The sequence below is a fragment of the Acomys russatus genome, chromosome 10 (assembly GCF_903995435.1).
Source record: "Acomys russatus chromosome 10, mAcoRus1.1, whole genome shotgun sequence".
Lineage (NCBI taxonomy): Eukaryota > Metazoa > Chordata > Mammalia > Rodentia > Muridae > Acomys > Acomys russatus.
In genome coordinates this window covers 68964320-68983813 of record NC_067146.1, presented here as the reverse complement: position 1 = coordinate 68983813, position 19494 = coordinate 68964320, and the positions used below count along the sequence as shown (strand labels likewise).

The window sequence follows — 19494 nt, the reverse complement described above, 5'->3', positions numbered from 1 at the left end:
CAAATTTACATTTTTGAAGCATTGGCTCAGAAGACCAAGGATGGCCGGGAGTCAGTGACTTCATAGGTGATGGTGACTTTTGCTCTCATTCTTAAAATGAAGGCAGTGATGCCCGCTTTGTAGGATCACTATAATGACTAGAGATTTAGTTTATAAGGTATCTATCATAGAGCCTGCTTCAACTTAGACACTCAAGTTGTGGTTCCGGTTGGCTTCTCAGCATCAAGACTCCATGTTCTGAAATTGTGCTCTCCGGAGTGATGTAGACTGTGTCTAATCCTGCAAATATTTGAAGGCATTTAGTATGACCCTCTAGGTCTTCCCTTCTGCAGACTAAATATCCCCTGGTCCCTCCGCCATTCTCCATGCGATGCATTTTGAATACATTCATTACTCTCATTCCCTCCTATTCGTCAATTTCCCCCTTAAAATGTGGTGGCCAAATGTGGTCAGGCCAACGTACCCTACAGTGGAATAATTACTTCCCCTGATCAGGACGTTTCACTTCTAAAACAACCTAGATTTATGTTAGCATTTTTGGAAGCCAGATCACACAGTTGGCTCAAGGCAAACCTGATTCTGCTTTCCAGAACATTAGCTGTCTCCCAACTTTGTGTCAACTGAAGATTTGACAAGCACGAGTTTTACATCTTCATCCAAACTGTCGATAAAGATGTCGAACAAGAAAAGGCCAAGGGCCAAGCTTCAAGGCCCCCGTCTGATCTTTGTCTGTGTACTGACATCCATCCAATGCCATCTGTCTGGTGACATTGTTTCACCAGCTTCAAATCTACCCACCTGCGCTATCAAAAATAAATCAGCAAGATAACTCACTCCTTGTGTTTTTGAAATTGGATGTTGAATTTATCTGGATGTAAAATGCTATTCTTTTATCAATAAAGACAGGTTTTGAATCCATAATTGAGACAATGTGAACTCAGAAAATAATTTCATGTTTGAATTCCTGTGTAATGCCTAAAGAAAACAGTCACCTTCTCCAAATGTGAAATGAGAATGCTTCTGCCAGATTGTTTACTGTTCCAAAATGTTTTAAGCTTATTTTCTGAATCTAAGGGAAGTCAGCATGCAGATCGTGTATGTGTGTGTGCGTGTGTGTGTACATGCATGTGTATGCAAGTGCATGTGCTTGCCTGTGTATGTGTGTGTGTGTGTGTGTGTGTGCTGGGGAATTATGAAAGGATAAAAACATAATCCAAAAGTCATTTTGTAGTGATCTCAGAGACAAAGAGGTTTTTTTTTTTCTTTTTTAAATGTTGCTAAGGGGAGGGTGTAAGACTTATTCCTGGATAATAATTATGTTCTCTTTAATGAGTTGCAGAAAAGGTCCTTAAGCTTTGGCATCTTGGGGTGAAACTTCTTTCTCTAGTTTGACATGCTATGTTCTCACAAACACAAACCAAGTTCTTGTGCTGCATCCTGCACCTGGGTTTGTAAGGCAGACTGAAAGAAGGAAACGGTTCAAAGATCAGAAGCTTACCGTGTAACATCCATGGGGTTCTGTGAGCAGGTTGCAAAGTCTTTCCTTTCCATTCTTTTTCTTGGTCCTGATCTCCTTTAATTCTCCAGCCTGTACTGAGAACAAGTTTCTTCGTGTGTAACACGCTATTGTTGTCAGCATCAAGGTGAACACATGAGATGTTATTGCTCTCCAGAGCTCGCCAGGGGACAAAAGCATGCAGCTCAACCATCTGAATATCCTAGGAACGCTGTCCTGTGTGTCACTGACGTCCTCTGTGTTTGCTACCACACACCTGTGATGTGGTGATAGAGTCACAGTGGAGAGCAAAACCAGACCTAGTTCCTACTCTCATTATGCTTAAAAAGGAGGGAAGAAATTGCTAATATTCATAAAATCAAGCACAGCTATAACTGTATGAAAATTCCTATAAAGGAAACGGTTCCCATCACTAGGGAGGTGTGGAGGATTCCCAAGGAAGGGCCAGTCTGACCATTGGAGATGAAGTCAGACCAAGAGCCTTGGTGTCAAAATATAAAACAAACAAAGCAACAAAACATGTTACCAAGTCTGGTACTGACGAGGAACAAGATCAGAATGCAGGCAGGAGAAATCTAGCAAGGTGGGAGGAGGCGCTAAGAACCAAGAGAAGATGAGATTAGGTGAACTCCTTGGTAGGAAAGGTCCCATAGCAGCTGGGGAGGTCACAGGCAATGCTCTTGGTGTCTTTCAAAGCAAAGAAGCCATGCAGTGACTCAGAGTGGGAATTCATACTGGGTGCTATGTTAGTGTGATGGGTTATATATTCTGGAGAGCTCTTGGTGCCGTGATATGGGTTAGGAGGGAGAAGAGCTAGCAAGAGCGAGAAAAGTCAGATGTCTCTTCTACTACAGCAGTGGTTCGCAACCTTCCCAGTGCTGCAGCCCTTTAATAGAGTTTCTCAGGGTGTGGTGACCCCACCTATTTCATAACTGCAATTGTGGTACTGTTATAAATCATTCTGTGAATATCTGATATGCAGGATATCTGATAGGTGACCCCAAAGGAGTCACAGCCCACAGGCTGAAGACCTCTGCACACAGGAAAGATGATGACAATGCCTAGGTATGGGCTGGTGGACGAAGGCACAGAAGTATAGAAAGAGGGGGATGCTTGGGGTAAATTGGTAAAATGTGAAATGGCATCTGGGCATGACAGAAAGGAAGTGTCCTGGGTAACTCAAGGAGACTTCATACATTTTATAGTCTCTCCCGTGTTTGTAATGTTGTGGTTCTACACATCAAATTGTACAGATTTAATGATACACAATAGAAAGAACACCGTAAGAACAATTATTTAAAAAGATAGTCAGAATTCTTCTAGCCTTTGGACCTATTATTGAAACATAAGTAATTATAAGAAACATGGAATTTTTTGTGTATCTTTGAGGAGCTGAACAATACAGAATATAAGCCACACAGTGTCTAGATCTGGGGATGAAAGGATGCTAAGGTTCACTTTTGAGAGGAATAACACATGATCTGCATTTTCAACATTATTTTAGTGGGTTTTGAAACTGTAGATCATATAAAGTTAAATGAAGCCAACCCCTGCCTGCCCAGCCACACATCATTTCTTTTCCTTCTCCGTTTGCTTAGCCACAGAATTTCCCCATGCCAGGAAAACCTTCCAATGTGTAAGAAGGGCCTTTGGGCCATGCATGTATATATGAGCCTTTGGGATCCCGTGATGACACAGTCAGCTCTCAGTCTAAACCAGGTGCCCGTTTTCCATCTGGACTCCTTACAAATTGTGTGGTCAGGGCTCAGAAATCAGAGACCCGGGAAAGGTGCCACGTGATGGGTGCCACTGCCCTCAATGCCTTACATGTTGTCACCATCACTTATCACATACTGCAGGAAATCCTGCTTTTTGCAGAAGAAAAGCAAAGGGCCACTTCACAATCTCCTGGGTAACATTGGTTTTTTTCCCCCCTTGCTAACACCAGAGTGTGGACAGATATATACTACTTTTTTCCCCCTCAAGTGAATTGCAAGTGACACTCCATTTCTTTTCCTCCATCTTCAACCTATTGTCCAACTGACCCCCAGAAGTCCTCTGCCCTCTTAGGCTGGCAAACCCTATCTGCCTGCATAAGGGTCTGCTTCAAACTCTTGATTGTTGCCTGATTGGCCATGCACTTTCTCTTCCTTTGCTAGGTCACATTTGAGTCCCAGTGCCTTGATCTGTCCTCTTCAGTTTCAGTGTGCATTCTATATTATTGTCCTGCGTCCTTGCTTTTCTACCTAGTACCAATGATTTAACCCAATTTTAGCTTATTTCAAACAACATGGCTTCAATTAGAGTCATCAGAAGTCCGTGCATGACACCAGCCCATTGTGTGGCTCAGATATTCCTTCTCTAGCTCATCCAGGAAATAGTGTTTGTTGAAGGACTACTATGCTCCACACACCAGCGCCCCCAGTCTGGAGGACAAGTTTGCCATTCTGTATGCCATTACTCCATAAGGTTGTCAGAGAGTGACTTCGTGGAGACACGGCCTTATGTTGGGTCATCCCTATCACTGGATCCCCGGTTCCCCAGCTGGATTTATTAGAACTAGCCCTGCACATTCTACAGGTTGTTCAGTACCCTGATTATAATCTTGAAAAGTGTTAGTTTCCCTGGAAAAGAATGTACATGGCTGTAGTGTTTTAGCACTGAGAGCAAGGAAATCATCCTGGTAATGATGACTATGCGTAGCAAGACGAAGAACAAAACCCATCAAATGGCAGCATTCTGTGCTTACCGTCTTCTAGTTCGGTGTGTATCACCCTGTCAGATAAGGCATACAACTACCCCTGCTCCCCTTTCCACCATGTGAACCGTCCATCGGGGTGGCTGGTAGAAGTTTGCTTGGGAAATGTCAAGGCGTTTCCTGCTATGTGTTACACTTTGGGTAAGTAATCATTTTTCACCTCCTTGGGACGGTTCAATTGTAACAAGACCAATGAGCCAACGCCTTGCTAGAAGCCAGAACTCTGTTTAGGCATCTTGATCAGTGTTCCTTCCGGCTTTGGCCTTGGAGGGCTGGGGAGTAGATGAAACACTGGCTCCCTCTGATCTTTCTCCTCTGTCTTCTCTGGGCAGAATATCTCCATGCATAATGCAGTTGGCGGGGCCATGGCCGGGCCTGGAGCTCACCAGCTGGGCAGCACACGGATGCCCAACCATGACACGAGTGTTGTGATTCAGCAAGCCATGCCGTCGCCCCAGTCCAGCTCAGTCATCACACAGGCTCCCTCCACCAACCGTCAGATCGGGTAAGGAGATTTCCTCATCGTCTCTGGGGGACCTCAGGCAACCTTTTTTATATTCTCCCCGTTTCTGGTTTCCTGGGCTTATTTCTCCTGTCTGATATGATGCTGCCACAAGATCCTATTGATGCTTTTGATGAGAGATGGGGGGGTCTCCATTTAGTGGGAGCTATTTTAAGCCTAGATGTTGGGGGGGGGCGCTATTCATTCTGTGACCTCACTCCTTCAAATAAGATTTGTGAATGTCAGGCAAAAATGGTGGTATTATGCAGACCACAGTAGAATGGTCAAGACAAATGTTTGGTGACAACAGAGGGAAATTCTACCCACCCAGGTTCCTGGTGGCAGCGTGCCCCCCTCCCCACTCACCTTCCTAAGAGTTTTTTCAGCAGCTTGGCTGGGCCACTGGTATATTCTAGAACTGCCTATCTTTCTGGTCTTTCTTCCCTAATATTCCTTCTTGTTATTTCTTTCTCGTCAGCTGTTTCTGACCTCTTCATTGGCCCATAGTTATTTCTGGAATGAACAAAACAGTGTGCGCAGGCCCTTTCCCGCTCAAAGCAATATTGAGACATTGAGGGGGAAACTGGTAGAAGTATCTTGGCACCCATATTATGTCATGGAAATTGCTCTTGCTTCTTGATATCATGCGACTGGTCCAGCACCTTGCTACGCAGAGCGTGGTATGACCATCAGCATGTGGGCATTGCCCAACAGCTTCTTAGAAATGCAGAATCCCCGCCCCACCTTCACTTCCTCATCTCCAGAATGAGGATGGTTGGTGTGTGATCTTTCCAACCCCCAAAGAGTCAAGATGGGGTACAAGATGGGGGAGCATGTGGCTTCTTAGGGCAGAGAGACACTGACTTCTTAAGTGTTCACTGCCGGGTGCTGACACTTGCCTGCCCTGTGTCCCCAGAAGTGTCCCCAAAATCAGAAGGGGAACTTGCTGCGGTCGGTATACACATCAGAATGCAGTCTGTATTGTCAGGCGGCTACTTGCTGTGGGGACTTAAGACAAGTTTAGATGTTTCCTTACAATGTTTCCTTGTGTCTTCTCCCTGAGCCTTACTGTGGGCCCAGGAATCAGCCTTGGCTTACTCCTTGGGTGCTCTAGAGCAGGAAACTGTCCCTCAGAGTTCATTAGAAGGACACCTGTTGAAACCAGAGCTGCAGGTAATGACCCTTCTGTTTGTCATGGGCCTGCTTTCAAAGCACATACCATGAGTGTGAAGGTCAGTTGGGCTTGCTTTTGCCCCAAGCCAGCCCAGGCAGCCAGCATCACCCTAGTGAGCACCTCTGATAATGGTTTCTTCTCCAGCGAGTGGGAAAGCAAGTATTGCCACTATCTTTAAACCACAAGGTCCTCGGAGGGTGCTGTGGCTTCATTAAAGATGGCGTCTAAGCCTCAAGGGACTCCTTTCCTCTTGGGCTTTGGCTGAAGGCAGACAGCTCACAGCTGGACCGGCTAATTATAATTATTTTATTTTTCTTTCAAGGGGGGAAAAGCATAAAATGTGCTAGAGTTTACTAGCAGTTTTACAGCATTCCTTCCCCCCTGCAGCCCCCTGCCTGCCCCTTGTACCCTTGCCCACAAACCTCTCTGAGGCCCTTAGTGTTCCCCATTGTTAATGCGGCACTGGGCTTTATGAAGCAATCCTTTTAAGGCTAGCACTAAATTTTGTGATGGGTGTTGACTCTGTCAATAATTTACCCAGCTGGCCCTGGACTGTACATTTTGGGTGACATTTGTAGGCTGTTTCACTCTGCCATTCTTTCTGCTTCTTGGGGGCGTTGCGTGTCTCTTGGGGTGTGTTCTAGGAGATAATTGTTACTTTTAGGACTCTGCCTCCTTGCCCAGTGGGAGGGGAGGCGATTTCTTTTCTCCAAATCCTTCCTTTCCTGTCGCGCTTACTATGTTGATTCGAAACCCCCACATCCTGTCACTTCTATGCATCTTCTTTATGTGATCCCTCAAAGTCTTGCCCAGATGATCTTGGGGCTCAGCAAGACCCAGCCCTGCCCTTCTCACCAGTGGGTTGAGTAGGGAACCCTAGGTGGTAACATTCAGGGACTCTTGGCTCTTTTATTTCCCTTAGCAAAGAGGAAATGAGTGCTCATTTTAAAACACAAGTTCCCTCGGGAGATGTCTGCAAATGAGCGTTTGGAATTCCAGATAGCTTTTTAAAAATTCCAGTGTGTGTGTGTGCTGTGTGTGCTGTGTGTGCATGTGCACATGCGTGAGCATACGGAACCATATTGTAGTAATATTCTGATTTTTATCACAACCTCAAATATTTAAGTGTCAAAATCTGGCCAAGCCACCTGCAAATGTTTGTCATGGCTATTGGCCAACAAAAACAGCACACAGCAATGAAAGTCTTCATTCAGGCTCAGTGCTGAAGCTGCATCCAGCCAGAGAGACTGGGACCCACCTGTGCCCACGCACAACACTGGTGGTGTGGTCAGCGAGTGTGCTCACAACTGAAACTTTGTAGGAGATGGGCTGCCTGGCCCCTCTCCCCCTCTCCTCTCCTCTCCTCTCCTCTCCTCTCCTCTCCTTTACATTGAGGCTCATATTCTGCAGCCATCTCTCTCTCTCTCTCTCTCTCTCTCTCTCTCTCTCTCTCTCTCCTCCTGTCCTCCCCTTCCTTCCTTCCTTCCTTCCTTCCCTCCTTCCCTCTCTCCCTCTCTTTTTATGCTGTAAAGCTTAAGCTTAGAGGTTTTACATAAAGTTCTGCAAAATGGAAGTGGTCCCAGTTATCAGGGAAGCCTTCTAGGACAACGGGTACACATCTTTGTAGGCATTGAATTTTTATACTTGGGAGGGGGGCAGTGTAGACACTGAGACAAAGCAGACCCAAATGAGTGGACATATAAAAGCCTGAAGAAATAGTGTGTAGACAGGCAGCAGATTCAATTTCTATTCTATTCCATGTCGACCTCTGCTATGCCCAGTGCTCAATTCCAAAAAGTAGTGCTATTATCTCAATAGGGACTGGAGGGGAGTATAAATATCCCAAATTGCCCTTGGGTGGTTAGGCAGGCTATAAAAACACAGGGCTCTGAGGAGTATGGGAGGCACCCCCCAAACCAATGACTGCTTGTACTCAGTAAAAGTGGCAGATTCCCTGTCAGGAAGAGTGTCTTTGGCTGATTGATGGGGGCATTTTAGGAGATAAGTTTCCCAGATGGGGTAAAGAAAAAAATGAGCTATGGGTTGTGGAGAGACAAGAGAGACAGAAAACAAGCATGTGTTAAGTAGAGATGAAATCGGTTTCGCCTTGATCCAACTATGTGGCACGTTCTAAACAGTATCTCGACTCCAGTCATTTTTATTAGATATCATATAACGCGCTCATTAACTCAGGGTCTAGTCAGCAAAGCCTGGGAAAGATGGTACATGATCAGGTAATGATAATGTGAACCCCACACGCCTCTCATTCTCTCTCATCACAGGATGCATTTCCGGAGGAGCCCATAGTTTAGGTGAGGAGCTATAACCCTAATAGATCCAAGTGGTCGTACAGAAGTCTGTTTCCCCCTGTGGGGTGCTATAGGCCCCATGTGCTCAGTCTTTCATTGGGAAAATGATACAGATAATACAGACATGGAGGTCCCCAACAATGATCAAAGGGAGAACAGTGCTGACAGGTTGGTGGAGGCGCTGTTGATTTATTCTATTGGTTTTCTTCTTGCTTCTTGCTTCTCCAGGTATTGGGTAAATGCAGGCTCATATATGAGGGTGACTTCACAGTAACTGCCTACAATGAGATTCTTACACATTTAATGTCAGAATATATTTTTTGCTCCATTAACAAATTAGCCAGCTGTTCTGGCAATAGGCTTCAACAGAATGCATGTATGAAGGCATTTATGTGGGAAACCCTGTCCTGATTTTACTCACATTGTAGCCTGTGGAATACAGATGTCCACATCATGTGTAGCGACTGGGTATTTGCATGGAGGTGAAGCTCAGCAGTGCTACTTAGGTACGAAGTATGGGAAAAACAAATCTTGTTTTGTATAAAAAGGTGCTGTTAGCGTGGATTCTACCTCTTCACCTTGTTTATGTTGCTTTCCAGTATGTCTTTGTAATTCCTAATGCTGTGTCACAGACAGTGTCCAGTGCCGGCCCCGAGGGCATACCGAGGAAAACCAACAAAAACAAATCATTAAAAATAAAAATTGAAAGTAAAGCTTGGGTTACAAAACACTGCTGCTTTTCCTAAGGAGGAGAACAAGGAGTCTTTGCTGTATGGATTAGCATTGTCACTCAAAATGCCATCAGAGGGGATATTCAGAGGCAAGAGGTCCTTGTCACTGTTGGGGGTGGGGGGAGGGAAGGAGCAAGGAGAGGTTGAGGCATGCTGCATTCACAGACAGGCAGTTTAAAAATCTAAATAATACAACATCTTACAATTAAGCATGTAATTGTAAATCCTGTGTTTGGTCGCACTATGAGGAATTTTCTTAAATGTCTCAACCAAGTTGAGCCAAACCGTGACTGTCACTGTCCATCTTAGGCTAAAGCTGGGGACACCCTGGCTGGTTCCTTCCTGCTGGAGACAGTGGGGGTAGATTTCAGACTGTCACTGTAACCCCAGCCTTCAGCCAGAACAACTCAAAGTTCCCTCTGAGTAATTCAGACCAGAAGCCATTATTTCCTGCTTTGTGTTTTGCTGAATATCACGGCTATGAACATAGCTTTATTGTTTAAAAATTGCTAGATCTTTCACAGCCCCAAGAACATTTACGAGGGCCCTTTGGGGGGGGGATGCCTTCTGGGAGGGTTGACAGACTTAACCATATGGCTTCCGTTAAATCCCATGCAGAGCCCTGAGAAATTACCTCTGACAAGGGGGCCAGCAGCCTTCCACTCACAGGGTTTTATGTGTGGAACGAAACATTAAGTCCTGATACTTGAGGAAATAAAATGTTTCTGAGCATTCAAAGGTTGTAACACCACATAGTATTATAGCCAGATGAGGGGGGTTAGAGCCAGAAGACATGAACGGATGGCTCAGTATCCCAGAGAGCAAAAAAGCAGCCATGTCTCCAAATCTGGTTATGGTCTCTGATACCTTAGTGGATCATTGTGGGTTTGTGTCTCAGATCCTCATATGGAATACAGCAGGGCTGGTCCATGTGGCAGAGAAAACTGTAGATCTTTCAAAAGTTTCAAGTTCATTGCTAGAAGAACCCTTGTGTAGGAGACTAACAATAAAGACGAGGAGGCGGGCATGTATCCAATACTTCTATGTGTTAGCTCCGAGGTAGCTCTGTATGCTATTTCCTGCCATTCTCCAATGGCTTGAGAGGCACACATTACATTCCACCCCATTCCTGTTTTATTGCCCAGGAAGAAAACTAACATGTCCTGAGTCACCAGCCAGTGATGTGCAGTTCTGAACAGAGGTCTTGTTGAACTCCAAAGCACACATTGCCTGGTGCTGTGGGAGACACGTGGGTATGTCTGAAATGAGACAACCATCCACATTCAGGAGTTAACTGAGCCTGGTCTCAGTGTGAGAGCATATGTGCACTACTTGCTGGGTGGCCCAGGGCAGACAGAGATGAACATTTGGAGCTGACAGCAGCCACTTCCTTTCGTTGGGAGAATCTCAGGGATGGAGACCCAAGAACGTCTTGGAGTATTTGGGAGCAGAGTAGACCTATGTCTAGGAGATGGATGAGGCAGATACCTCATATTCAGGAAGATTGACGTCACCATGCCGAAGGGTCTGACACTTGGTTCTTCTGCTCCTGCCTTCCTGGCCTGCAGGAGAACCACCTTTCTCTGCAACACATTGAAACCTGCAGCTTAGATTTTAGATTTCTGTCCCTGAAAAGCAGAGAGACCTAGCTCATAAGCTTCCAGTTAAGTGTCCCCATGTGCACTCACCTGTTTGGTCTGAAGCAGATATAGGTAACGGTCAGCTGCCAGAGACCAGGCAGCATCATTCTGTGCCTACAGAGGACTTTGACAAGCTGCTGTGTGTGTGTGGCCTATGGGGAAGATTTGCTGGGAAAACAGTTTGTCAGTGCCTGTGATACCTGGGGTGAGGATGGGGAGGGAGGCGGTCATTGGAAAGTTGAGAGCTGTGCCTTCTGAGGGTGTAGGGTAGAGACAGTTCAGCACCGGCCATTTAAGGGTTTGTCCCAGATCTCAGCTTCCCCAGGCCATGTCCTTCCATTTACACGAGAAGGGAGGTAAGCAAATAGTTAAGAAAGACAGTCCCTGTTTCAAATTAACCTATTCAATGTCTCTCTTTCCTGTCTCGAACCTATTATGATTATTATTGAGTTTAGCTTGTTTTCCAGAAGTTGGGTTTGGTGAGAGGTGTCAACTATCTGAACTCAGGGATGTGTCCATATGTCCCAGAGAGTGTGACCAGGAAAGGACCTAGAAACAAGCGGAGAGGGAGGGTCCACACAGTAAACCGGCCTTGTTTGGAAAGCCAGGGCGACCTGCCTCTAGACTGCTGCTGGCTTGATAGCCTGGGCCTCGGCCTCTTCTCTTGCCCCATTGCCAGTTATTGATTCCACATGCAATTCTATTGCACAAGAGTCACTGCACCCACTTTACAGTTGAGTAAAGTGAGGCTCAGAGATTGACTCACTTACCTTAGGTCATCCTAAGAGTGACCTGAAGCAGAAGTCAAGCTGGGCCACCCACTCTACACTCCCCCATTCCTCACCTGGGAAATTCAAGCAGCTTTACTAGAACTAAAATGGTAGCAGTTTTCATAACTAATTGATTTTTAAAGTTAAGGTCTTTGAGTACTCCGTGATCTGTGCATGAGCTTTCCTCTTTAGCCCTGCTAGTTACCTTTCTCCTGCTTATGACAAGGGCAACTTAAAGAAGGGCATTTGACAAAAATGTTGGAGTCCTCTGCAGGGCAGGTGACAGTCATGGCGGCAGGAACCTGAGGCAGCTGGTCACATTGTATGCACCCACAGTCAGGAAGCAGAGAGAAAAAACCAAATGGGAATGCTAGGCTGGCTTTCTCCTCTCTCTTCTCTCTCTCTCCTTCCCCCTCCCCCCTCTCCTTCCCTCCTCCCTCCTCTCTCCTCTCTTCTCCCTCCTCCCTCCTTTCTCCTCTCTTCTCTCATTTAGCCTGAGTCCTCAGCCCATGAGATGGTAAAGTCCAGTTAGAATATGGACCTTTTTCAGTGAACCCAGTCAAGACATTTTTTCTCCTAGGTGATTCTAGACCCTGCTAAGTTGACAATCAATATTGACTACCCTGCTAATTTTTAAAACATAGTTTTGTTAATTCTCTGAGAACTTCACACATGCACACAATGTGTTTTGATCATGTTCTCCCCCACTTATCTCCTAACTCCTCCCAACTCTACCCCTCAGTCCCCTCCCAATTCCCACTCCCACATCCTCTGTGTTCTGTTTTGTAACTTACCATCCAGTGTGTGCTGTCCATATACTCCAGGGTATGGCTCTACCCACTGGAATATGGCCAGCTTACCAGAGGCCACACTGACTCACCTTTCTCCTCAAAAGTCATCAACTGTCGATAGTTCCTTGACTAGGTAGGGCTGGGGATGTGTGAGCATTCCCTTCTCGAGTCAAAATCTGCTTGGCAGAATCCTGGGATTCTGGATGGCAGAATCTTTGGTTTTCTTCTGGTAAGCCCCTCCATGTCCCGGGTGAGGAATTGGGAAGTGTAGAGTAGGTAACACAGCTTGACCTCTGCTTCAGATCACTCTTAGGATGACCTAAGGTAAGTGAGTCTATCTCTGAGCCTCACTTTACTCAACTGTAAAGTGGGTGCAGTGACTCTTGTGCAATAGAATTGCATGTGGAATCAATAACTGGCAATGGGGCAAGAGAAGAGGCCGAGGCCCAGGCTATCAAGCCAGCAGCAGTCTAGAGGCAGGTCGCCCTGGCTTTCCAAACATGGCCTGTCTTACCATGTGGACCCTCCCTCCCCACTTGTTCCCAGGTTCTTTTCTGGTCATACTCTCTGGGACATATGGACACATCTCAGAGTTCAGATAGTTGACACCTCTCCCCAAACCCAATTTCCTGGGGACCTGTGACTAGCATGGTGCTCCTTCTCACCTCCTTACCAGTGTCACCCACCTCAAAGAGCCTGGAGGGCTCAGCACTGATGGGGAGGGTTAAAGAAAAGGTAGACATAGTGACTGATCCTGTTCACATAGGACTTCGATCATGGAGGGTGGGGCCGTTTGGATGAACTGGTAAGGTCAATGAAGCCAAAAATCTACTTTTAAAGCCATTCTGCAGCCTTGAGTTAAGCCACAGTATATTTTTAGTGACAAAGTTAAACAAAACCACAACATTATGGGTGCGTATTCCAAACCATGCCTCTCTAAAACACTGAAAAAATGACTTTAAAATAATCCAACCTGAACGACCCAATACTCTTAAAGGTGACTGTGGGCTTTTATAGTCCAGGTGCACCCAAATGAAAAGGGTGTGTATATATACACATTTTCTAATATTTTGTTTAACTGGAACATAATTTAGGCTCTTTGACTGGTGTGTAGTCTTATTCAAAACACTTGAAGCATTTTCCAGGTGTATCCGGTGTATTTTGACTAGCAAGGGTTTCCCCATATCATGAATGCTCTTATGTAGTTTTCTTCTTATATGACAACAGTTAAGGTGACAAGCAAGCATAGGATCCCAAGAGAAAACAGAACATCGAAGGTAAAGGTGCTGGCTACTGAGTCTGGCTACCTACCTCAGTACCCAACACCACCGTGTGAGAGGCTGTCCTCTAACCTCTGTGTATCACGTGTCATGGCATATGTCCATCCTATAAGGCAAATAAAAGCAATGGAAATTGAAGAGAAAAAATAACTTCTAGGGATCCAGGATTCCTTTGTTTACATTTTAGAAAATGCAAACAAAATTTCTTGTTGTCTAGAAAAGTCATTTTCAGAAGTGCTCTTCCCCTCTCCCCCTCCCCTCTCTCTCTCTGGCACCTTGATGTCACTGCCATGTGGGAGTTTAAGTGCTAAAGCTGACATCGTAGATGTGCCATGGTGACTGGCCAATCTTAGGCTAGGAGAGGGAGCATCAAGGTAGGTGAAGATTCCCCACAGGTGGTAAGGAGGGAAATGGGCTATGGAATGGGTTATGGTATCTGGGAGGAGATTCAGGTGGATGAGGAGCGAGGGGTAGAGCATGTATGCAGAGCCCTCAGGATCTCTCTTCCCTCCCTCTTGTTTTCTTATTTCTCCAAGAAAGTTGGATTTGGAAACGTTGTTAACTTTCACCTAAAAGGAAAGTAAGTGTGCATAGGCTTTCAAAGGGTACACGTACCCCAATCTCCTTTTATTGTATGGATAGCTGCTGTTTATTTATCTTGGCTTGGTGCTTAGGTACTCTGCAGAGAACCATTGGAGTGAGTCGGTCAAGATTACTTCTGTTTCCTCTTCCTCTTCTCTTTCTTCTCCTCCTCCTTCTTCTTGTTCTTGTTCTTCTTGTTCTTGTTCTTGTTCTTGTTCTTGTTCTTCTTCTTCTTCTTCTTCTTCTTCTTCTTCTTCTTCTTCTTCTTCTTTTCTCTCTCTCTCTCTCTCTCTCTCTCTCTCTCTCCTCTCTCTCTCTCTCTCTCTCTCTCTCTCTCTCTCTCTCTCCATATACATGTGTATGCCTCTGTGGGGTAAGAGTGTGTGTGAGAGAGACAGAGACAGAGACAAAGAGAGACAGAGAGACTTACAAAGCAAGTATGTGAAGTTTTGACTGCCCCACCTCAAGCCACAGACAACCCATCTAATACTGGGTGCACTGCGTTCCATAATTATTATTGCCATTAGGAATAATTATTATTTGCTCCATTGAGTTGGCAGTTTGGAGCCTGCCCGAGACTGAGGCTTCTCACAGGAACCAAGGAACACAAAGGACAGAACAATCACCCACAGTGCTTGAACACATTTGTACCACACCCTCCTCCTGGCTCAACCTCATTGGATTTCCTACCCAGTGGCCATCGGATGCAACACCAGTGTGAAAGAGGCCCAACAACACCTAAAATCTCTTTGACTACACATCTAAATTCTAGGCTTTTTTGTTTGAAGATGAAAATCAGTTCTTTTGGAGCCTTTGAATTTTTTTATTTAAAAAATTCAAGAGCAAATACAAAAATGAGTCTTCAATGAGACTTTAGGCTAAAGTGGCTTAGCCCCAAATGTAGGAAAAATGAAGGATGTCAACAAAGGGACAGTAGAGAGCCTATTTGGAGGCAGAGGATGAGCAGCATTAACCATCTATTTGCTTGCTTATTTGTTTATTCATGGAGACAGAGACTTGCTATAAAGTACTCAAATTTGTATCTTCCTATCTCTGCTTCCCCAGGCCTGGGACCACACTGGGCCCCTTGCCTACAGTTATTCTTAATTAGCTTCCTGGTCCACAAACACCATAGAGTGTATATTCTGTACTGTTTCTTGTTCCCTTTTTCTGTCTTATATGAAGTGCCTGAGCCACAGATATCCCCCATGCTCTTTTCGGGGAATCACATAGGTCAGTGTAGTCTGGTGTTCTTAACCAGCATGGTGTTCACAGCAGACACTGTGCCTGTTACAGGGACCACCAGACACCCAGGGAAAAGGATAGGGGTGGGACACTCTTCAGATGCTGCTTTTCCAAGTCACTGCCTGGGTTCTTTGCCAAGGCCTGTTCTACAGTCACAGGCAGAGGCATTTGGGCGCTTAAAGGAACAGCACACTACCCCCACTCCCAAACTACAGTGTCTCTCTTCTTAACCTCTTCCCCCACACACACAAGGTGGGGAGGTTGCTAGCTCAAGTTGCTAAACCAGACCCTTCCAGAGCTCCAGGAAAAACTGCAGAATGCCTGTAGTTGGCACCTCAGCCCCCACAACATGATTGATTGTCAGCTTTGTCTCCACAGACACCCAAACAGTCCATCCACCCTCCTCCCCGGAGCTGCTGCTCCTCCTGTGGTCAGGTGGTGGGGTACCTTGCCAGGAGCAAGGGGAGGTGTCACATCAGTGTGATAGATGCTTCCGAGCCAGTGAAGAGTGAGGTGACTTGGTTCATAGGGTGTCACAGATGCAGGGCTGGGAGCAGCCTGTCCTGACATATGCACTGGAAGGAAGGCTTTCCCTTTGTTTCTCTTTGCTAACCAGCTCCCCGTGGCGAATGGCCCCTCGCACAAATACGGAGCAAATGAAAGGCTGGAGTGCTTTCCAGGGATTTGTGGCCCTGGATATTATTTATAGAAAAACTGTTTAAATGGGAAACTATTACAAAGGGGGCATTCCCATCTGGGTTTTCAGAAAAGATGACAAACAGCTCTGCAGAGCAACAGAAACCCAGCAGTCTCTCCACAGTATTAAAGCCCGTTCTTAGGTAAGGTTTCATGGGAGTATAGGGTTGCTGGCTTTTCATTTTTCATTTGTCCTAGGAATTTAGAACAAGGAATGGCCAAGGGAAAGGGGCCCCATCAACATGGGGTTTAATAAAACAGAATCTGAATATGTTGTTTCTCAGTGGTAGCCTTCCCAGGGAGCCACCTTTGTGCATAATGTTAGGGAGTGAGGATTGTTTAGATTAGGCCTTTGGGGTTCCGTCTTAACCCAATGTCCTGTGGCATGGAGCCCACTCTGGCCTGGCAGTGAGAAGTGCTTGTTTTTTAAGGACTTTGCATAGACAGGATCTTCTCCTTCGTGTTCTCCCGAGTTTCTTTAGAAAGCTGTGAGTTTTTCCAAAGTCTAGTTCTTAAATTGGTTTTGATGGCGATGGGTCTGATTTTTTTTTTTCCTTTATTAAATTCCTTTCTGCTTGTTGACTTAATTTGAGGCTTTCTCCTACATTTGTCCAATGGAAAGAGGTTCAAAGTGTAGCTAGTTGTTTTGGAATTAGGTGGATGCATGGATTTTAGCAGACTGAGCAAACTATGGGGTACTGCCAGGGACCCCAGGCAAGTTAAATGGCAGAATCGGACGCAGAAAAGGGTAGGCCCAACTAGGCCTGACCTGGAGGACTCTAGGAAAACTGGTTTTCTTAGTTATACAGAACATTCTCTCATTTTAATAGACACTGATTAGTAATAAATGAATGGATAAATATTTTTTAAACTAAGTCGACTACAGTTATTGTAATATGATATCTATATGCCAAACTATATTGTTTTACAACTGGACTATGGGCACGTTAAGTCCACTCAGCTGGACATGATATAGTCTGCTCAGGATCTGTCAGGGATAAAGGTGTGGGGTTGGCTAGGTAGGCAGGACATCTGTGTTCCAGGCCCCCCAGTTTCAACCACAGCAGTGCCACATTGGATAATTTTATTGTTCTGTTTACCAGAGGCATTTCACAGAATAGTTGGGTCTGTAGTTTAAAAACAAACAAACAAACAAACAAAAAAAGATAGAATTTGGTGCATTCTCTCCTGCTCTTCCTATTACAACAATAAACAGCAAATTAAGTGTGAGTTTGCAGTTAACATGGTTCAGGCAGCATCCTGAAGACCGTCTTCCCAGAGGAGTGGCCATCACCTGTGCAAAGAGGACAGGCTTGGAAGCTAAGGTTTCCAAAGTGGGTGGAGGAGGGGGAGGAGCAATGCAAGCATGCAAGACCTTTTGCCACCTAGATGGGGGTGCTAAGCATTGGAGGACACACACAGTAATCTCCTTGGAGCCTGTGCAGCTTAGTGTCTCCATAGGAGTTAGAGAGCCACGGTAAGTGGTGCCACCGCAGCTCATGCTCTGAGTAAGGACACGCTAACACGTGCGACCGCAGGAGGAACATGGGACTATCGAATCCCAGACTGGGCAGAGGGGCAGAACGCACTGACTACGCGTGGTTGTGGTTGGTTCCCTGCCCGCAGACTCCTCTGCAGGCCTCCACGGTCTCAGTTTTGACTTAACCCTCCAGTATTTCACTCTCATTTCCTCTTTCTTTAGAGCTTTGCTTCCCCCGCAGTCCAGCTTTCCTCTAGGTTAGGGAGTCACCTCCATAGAATCATCTTACCCCGTACCATACGTCAGTACAGCTCTTACCTTGCACATGGGCTCACCGAGTGCTTATCTCAGAGGCAAGACTCGACTGTGCTTTGTGACTACTGAATGTGTGTTGTTGCAGACTGAGTTGTGTCCCGCTAGCAGATACACACTCTAGTCCTAACGCCGGGCGCATGTAAAGGACACTGAACTTAAGACGTAATTTAGGTTAAGGCATAGACTTGGATGGGCCCCGAAATTCAACAACTGGCCTCCTTATGTGAAGATGAAGGAACTGAAACACACGGGGAGAATGTCATGTGACTACTTAGGCAGAAGCTGAAGGGGTTCAGCTGAGGTCCAGGGAATACAGAGGACTACGGGGGGCACTCAAAGCTAGGGGAGAGGCCCACGCATGTTCCGCCTCAGAACTCCAGAAGAAATATGTTGCCAGTGCCACCAGGTTAGACTTCTAACCTCCCAAAACAAAACACATGGCTATTGTCGCTGAGCTACCCAGTCTGGTCATTCGTTATGTTAGTGTAGCTTCAGGAACTAATACGCATGCTCCATGGAATATGGCCCCGTCCACCTTGGCAAGAGAGCTGTGGTGAAGAGACCCACCGCCCAGTTCTCCTTTTATTGCTCTGTAACAGATGTGAGGACAAAAATATTAAGGAAAAAAAAAAAGACGAAAAAAAGAAAAAGAACAAAGTAGGAATCAGAACAACAGTACTTTCTACCAGCCAGGACCTCTCTGATGGCACGCTCTGAGTCTCCGTGGCGACGGAAGGCTGCTCCTACCAGAAAGGGCCACGTTGTGGAGAACAGTGCGTCCTGAGGTGGACAAGGACAGTTGTTCTTCAGCCACAGCTGTTCTCCATAGCGGTAACTGCTGGATGCTGAAGTACACATGCTTTTCGTGCATTAAGCTCTCTGCCCTATAATTTGCAAAAAGGGGATGGTCATCGCAAGTAGGTTTGGTGGGGTTTTTTTTGTTTGTTTGTTTGGTTGTTGGTTGGTTGGGTTGTTTTTTGTTTTTTGTTTTTGTTTTTGTTTTGTTTTTTTTTTGCGGGGAGGGGGGAGGATGTTGAGACAGGGTTTCTCTGTAACAGAGCCCCGATTGTCCTGGACTCACTTTGTAGACCAGGCTGCCTCAGACTTACAGAGATCTACCTGCCTTTGCCTCCCAAGTGCTAGGATCAAAGGCATGCACTGCCATGCCTGGTCGGGTTTGGTAGTTTTGAACTGAGCCTTCTAGAAGTTTGCAGTAGCACATGTCATTCTCAAAGTCTTGAATACTTCACTGCCTGGTCACAATTGGGGCCATGAGGGACAGTTATGAAGGACAGCACAGGGTGGGCCGTTTTTTTTTTTTTTTAATCTGTGTGTGTTCGTGTTTAGCCAGGAAAGCCTACATTTGTGGGTGCATATGTGAGTAATTACGTTATTTTTTTACAAGCACTGAATGGAATCATGAAGAGGTTGGTGTAGGTTGTGCCTTCTTTCTGCCCTCCTGCAAGCTCATACTAATAATCTTCAAGATTACTCTATGTGAGCAACTGTACGCCTTTCACATCATCTCGAACAGGGGAGTCGCTTATGGGGCGACACTGCTTTTTTGATCTATAGACTTTCCCTAGTTCTTTGTAAAGTATCCTTCTACCTCCCTCTAGGACTGTGGGTTACTTAAAAGGAAAACTCATTGCATTTATATACTCCAAGCAACCTAATCGTCTGAGAGATCTATAAGGCACCACCA

At 45.7% G+C, this 19494-nt stretch overlaps 1 protein-coding gene across 2 annotated transcripts in view; it reads left to right on the top strand.

Annotated features, from left to right (window-relative positions):
• The window catches only part of Creb5 (cAMP responsive element binding protein 5), a 393776-nt gene that overhangs the window by 149321 nt on the left and 224961 nt on the right, over positions 1-19494 (top strand). For both annotated transcript variants that reach the window (XM_051152346.1, XM_051152345.1), the window contains exon 5: positions 4607-4779. In XM_051152346.1, the coding sequence (XP_051008303.1) occupies positions 4607-4779 (173 nt within the window). The remainder of the gene's footprint in view (positions 1-4606; positions 4780-19494) is intronic.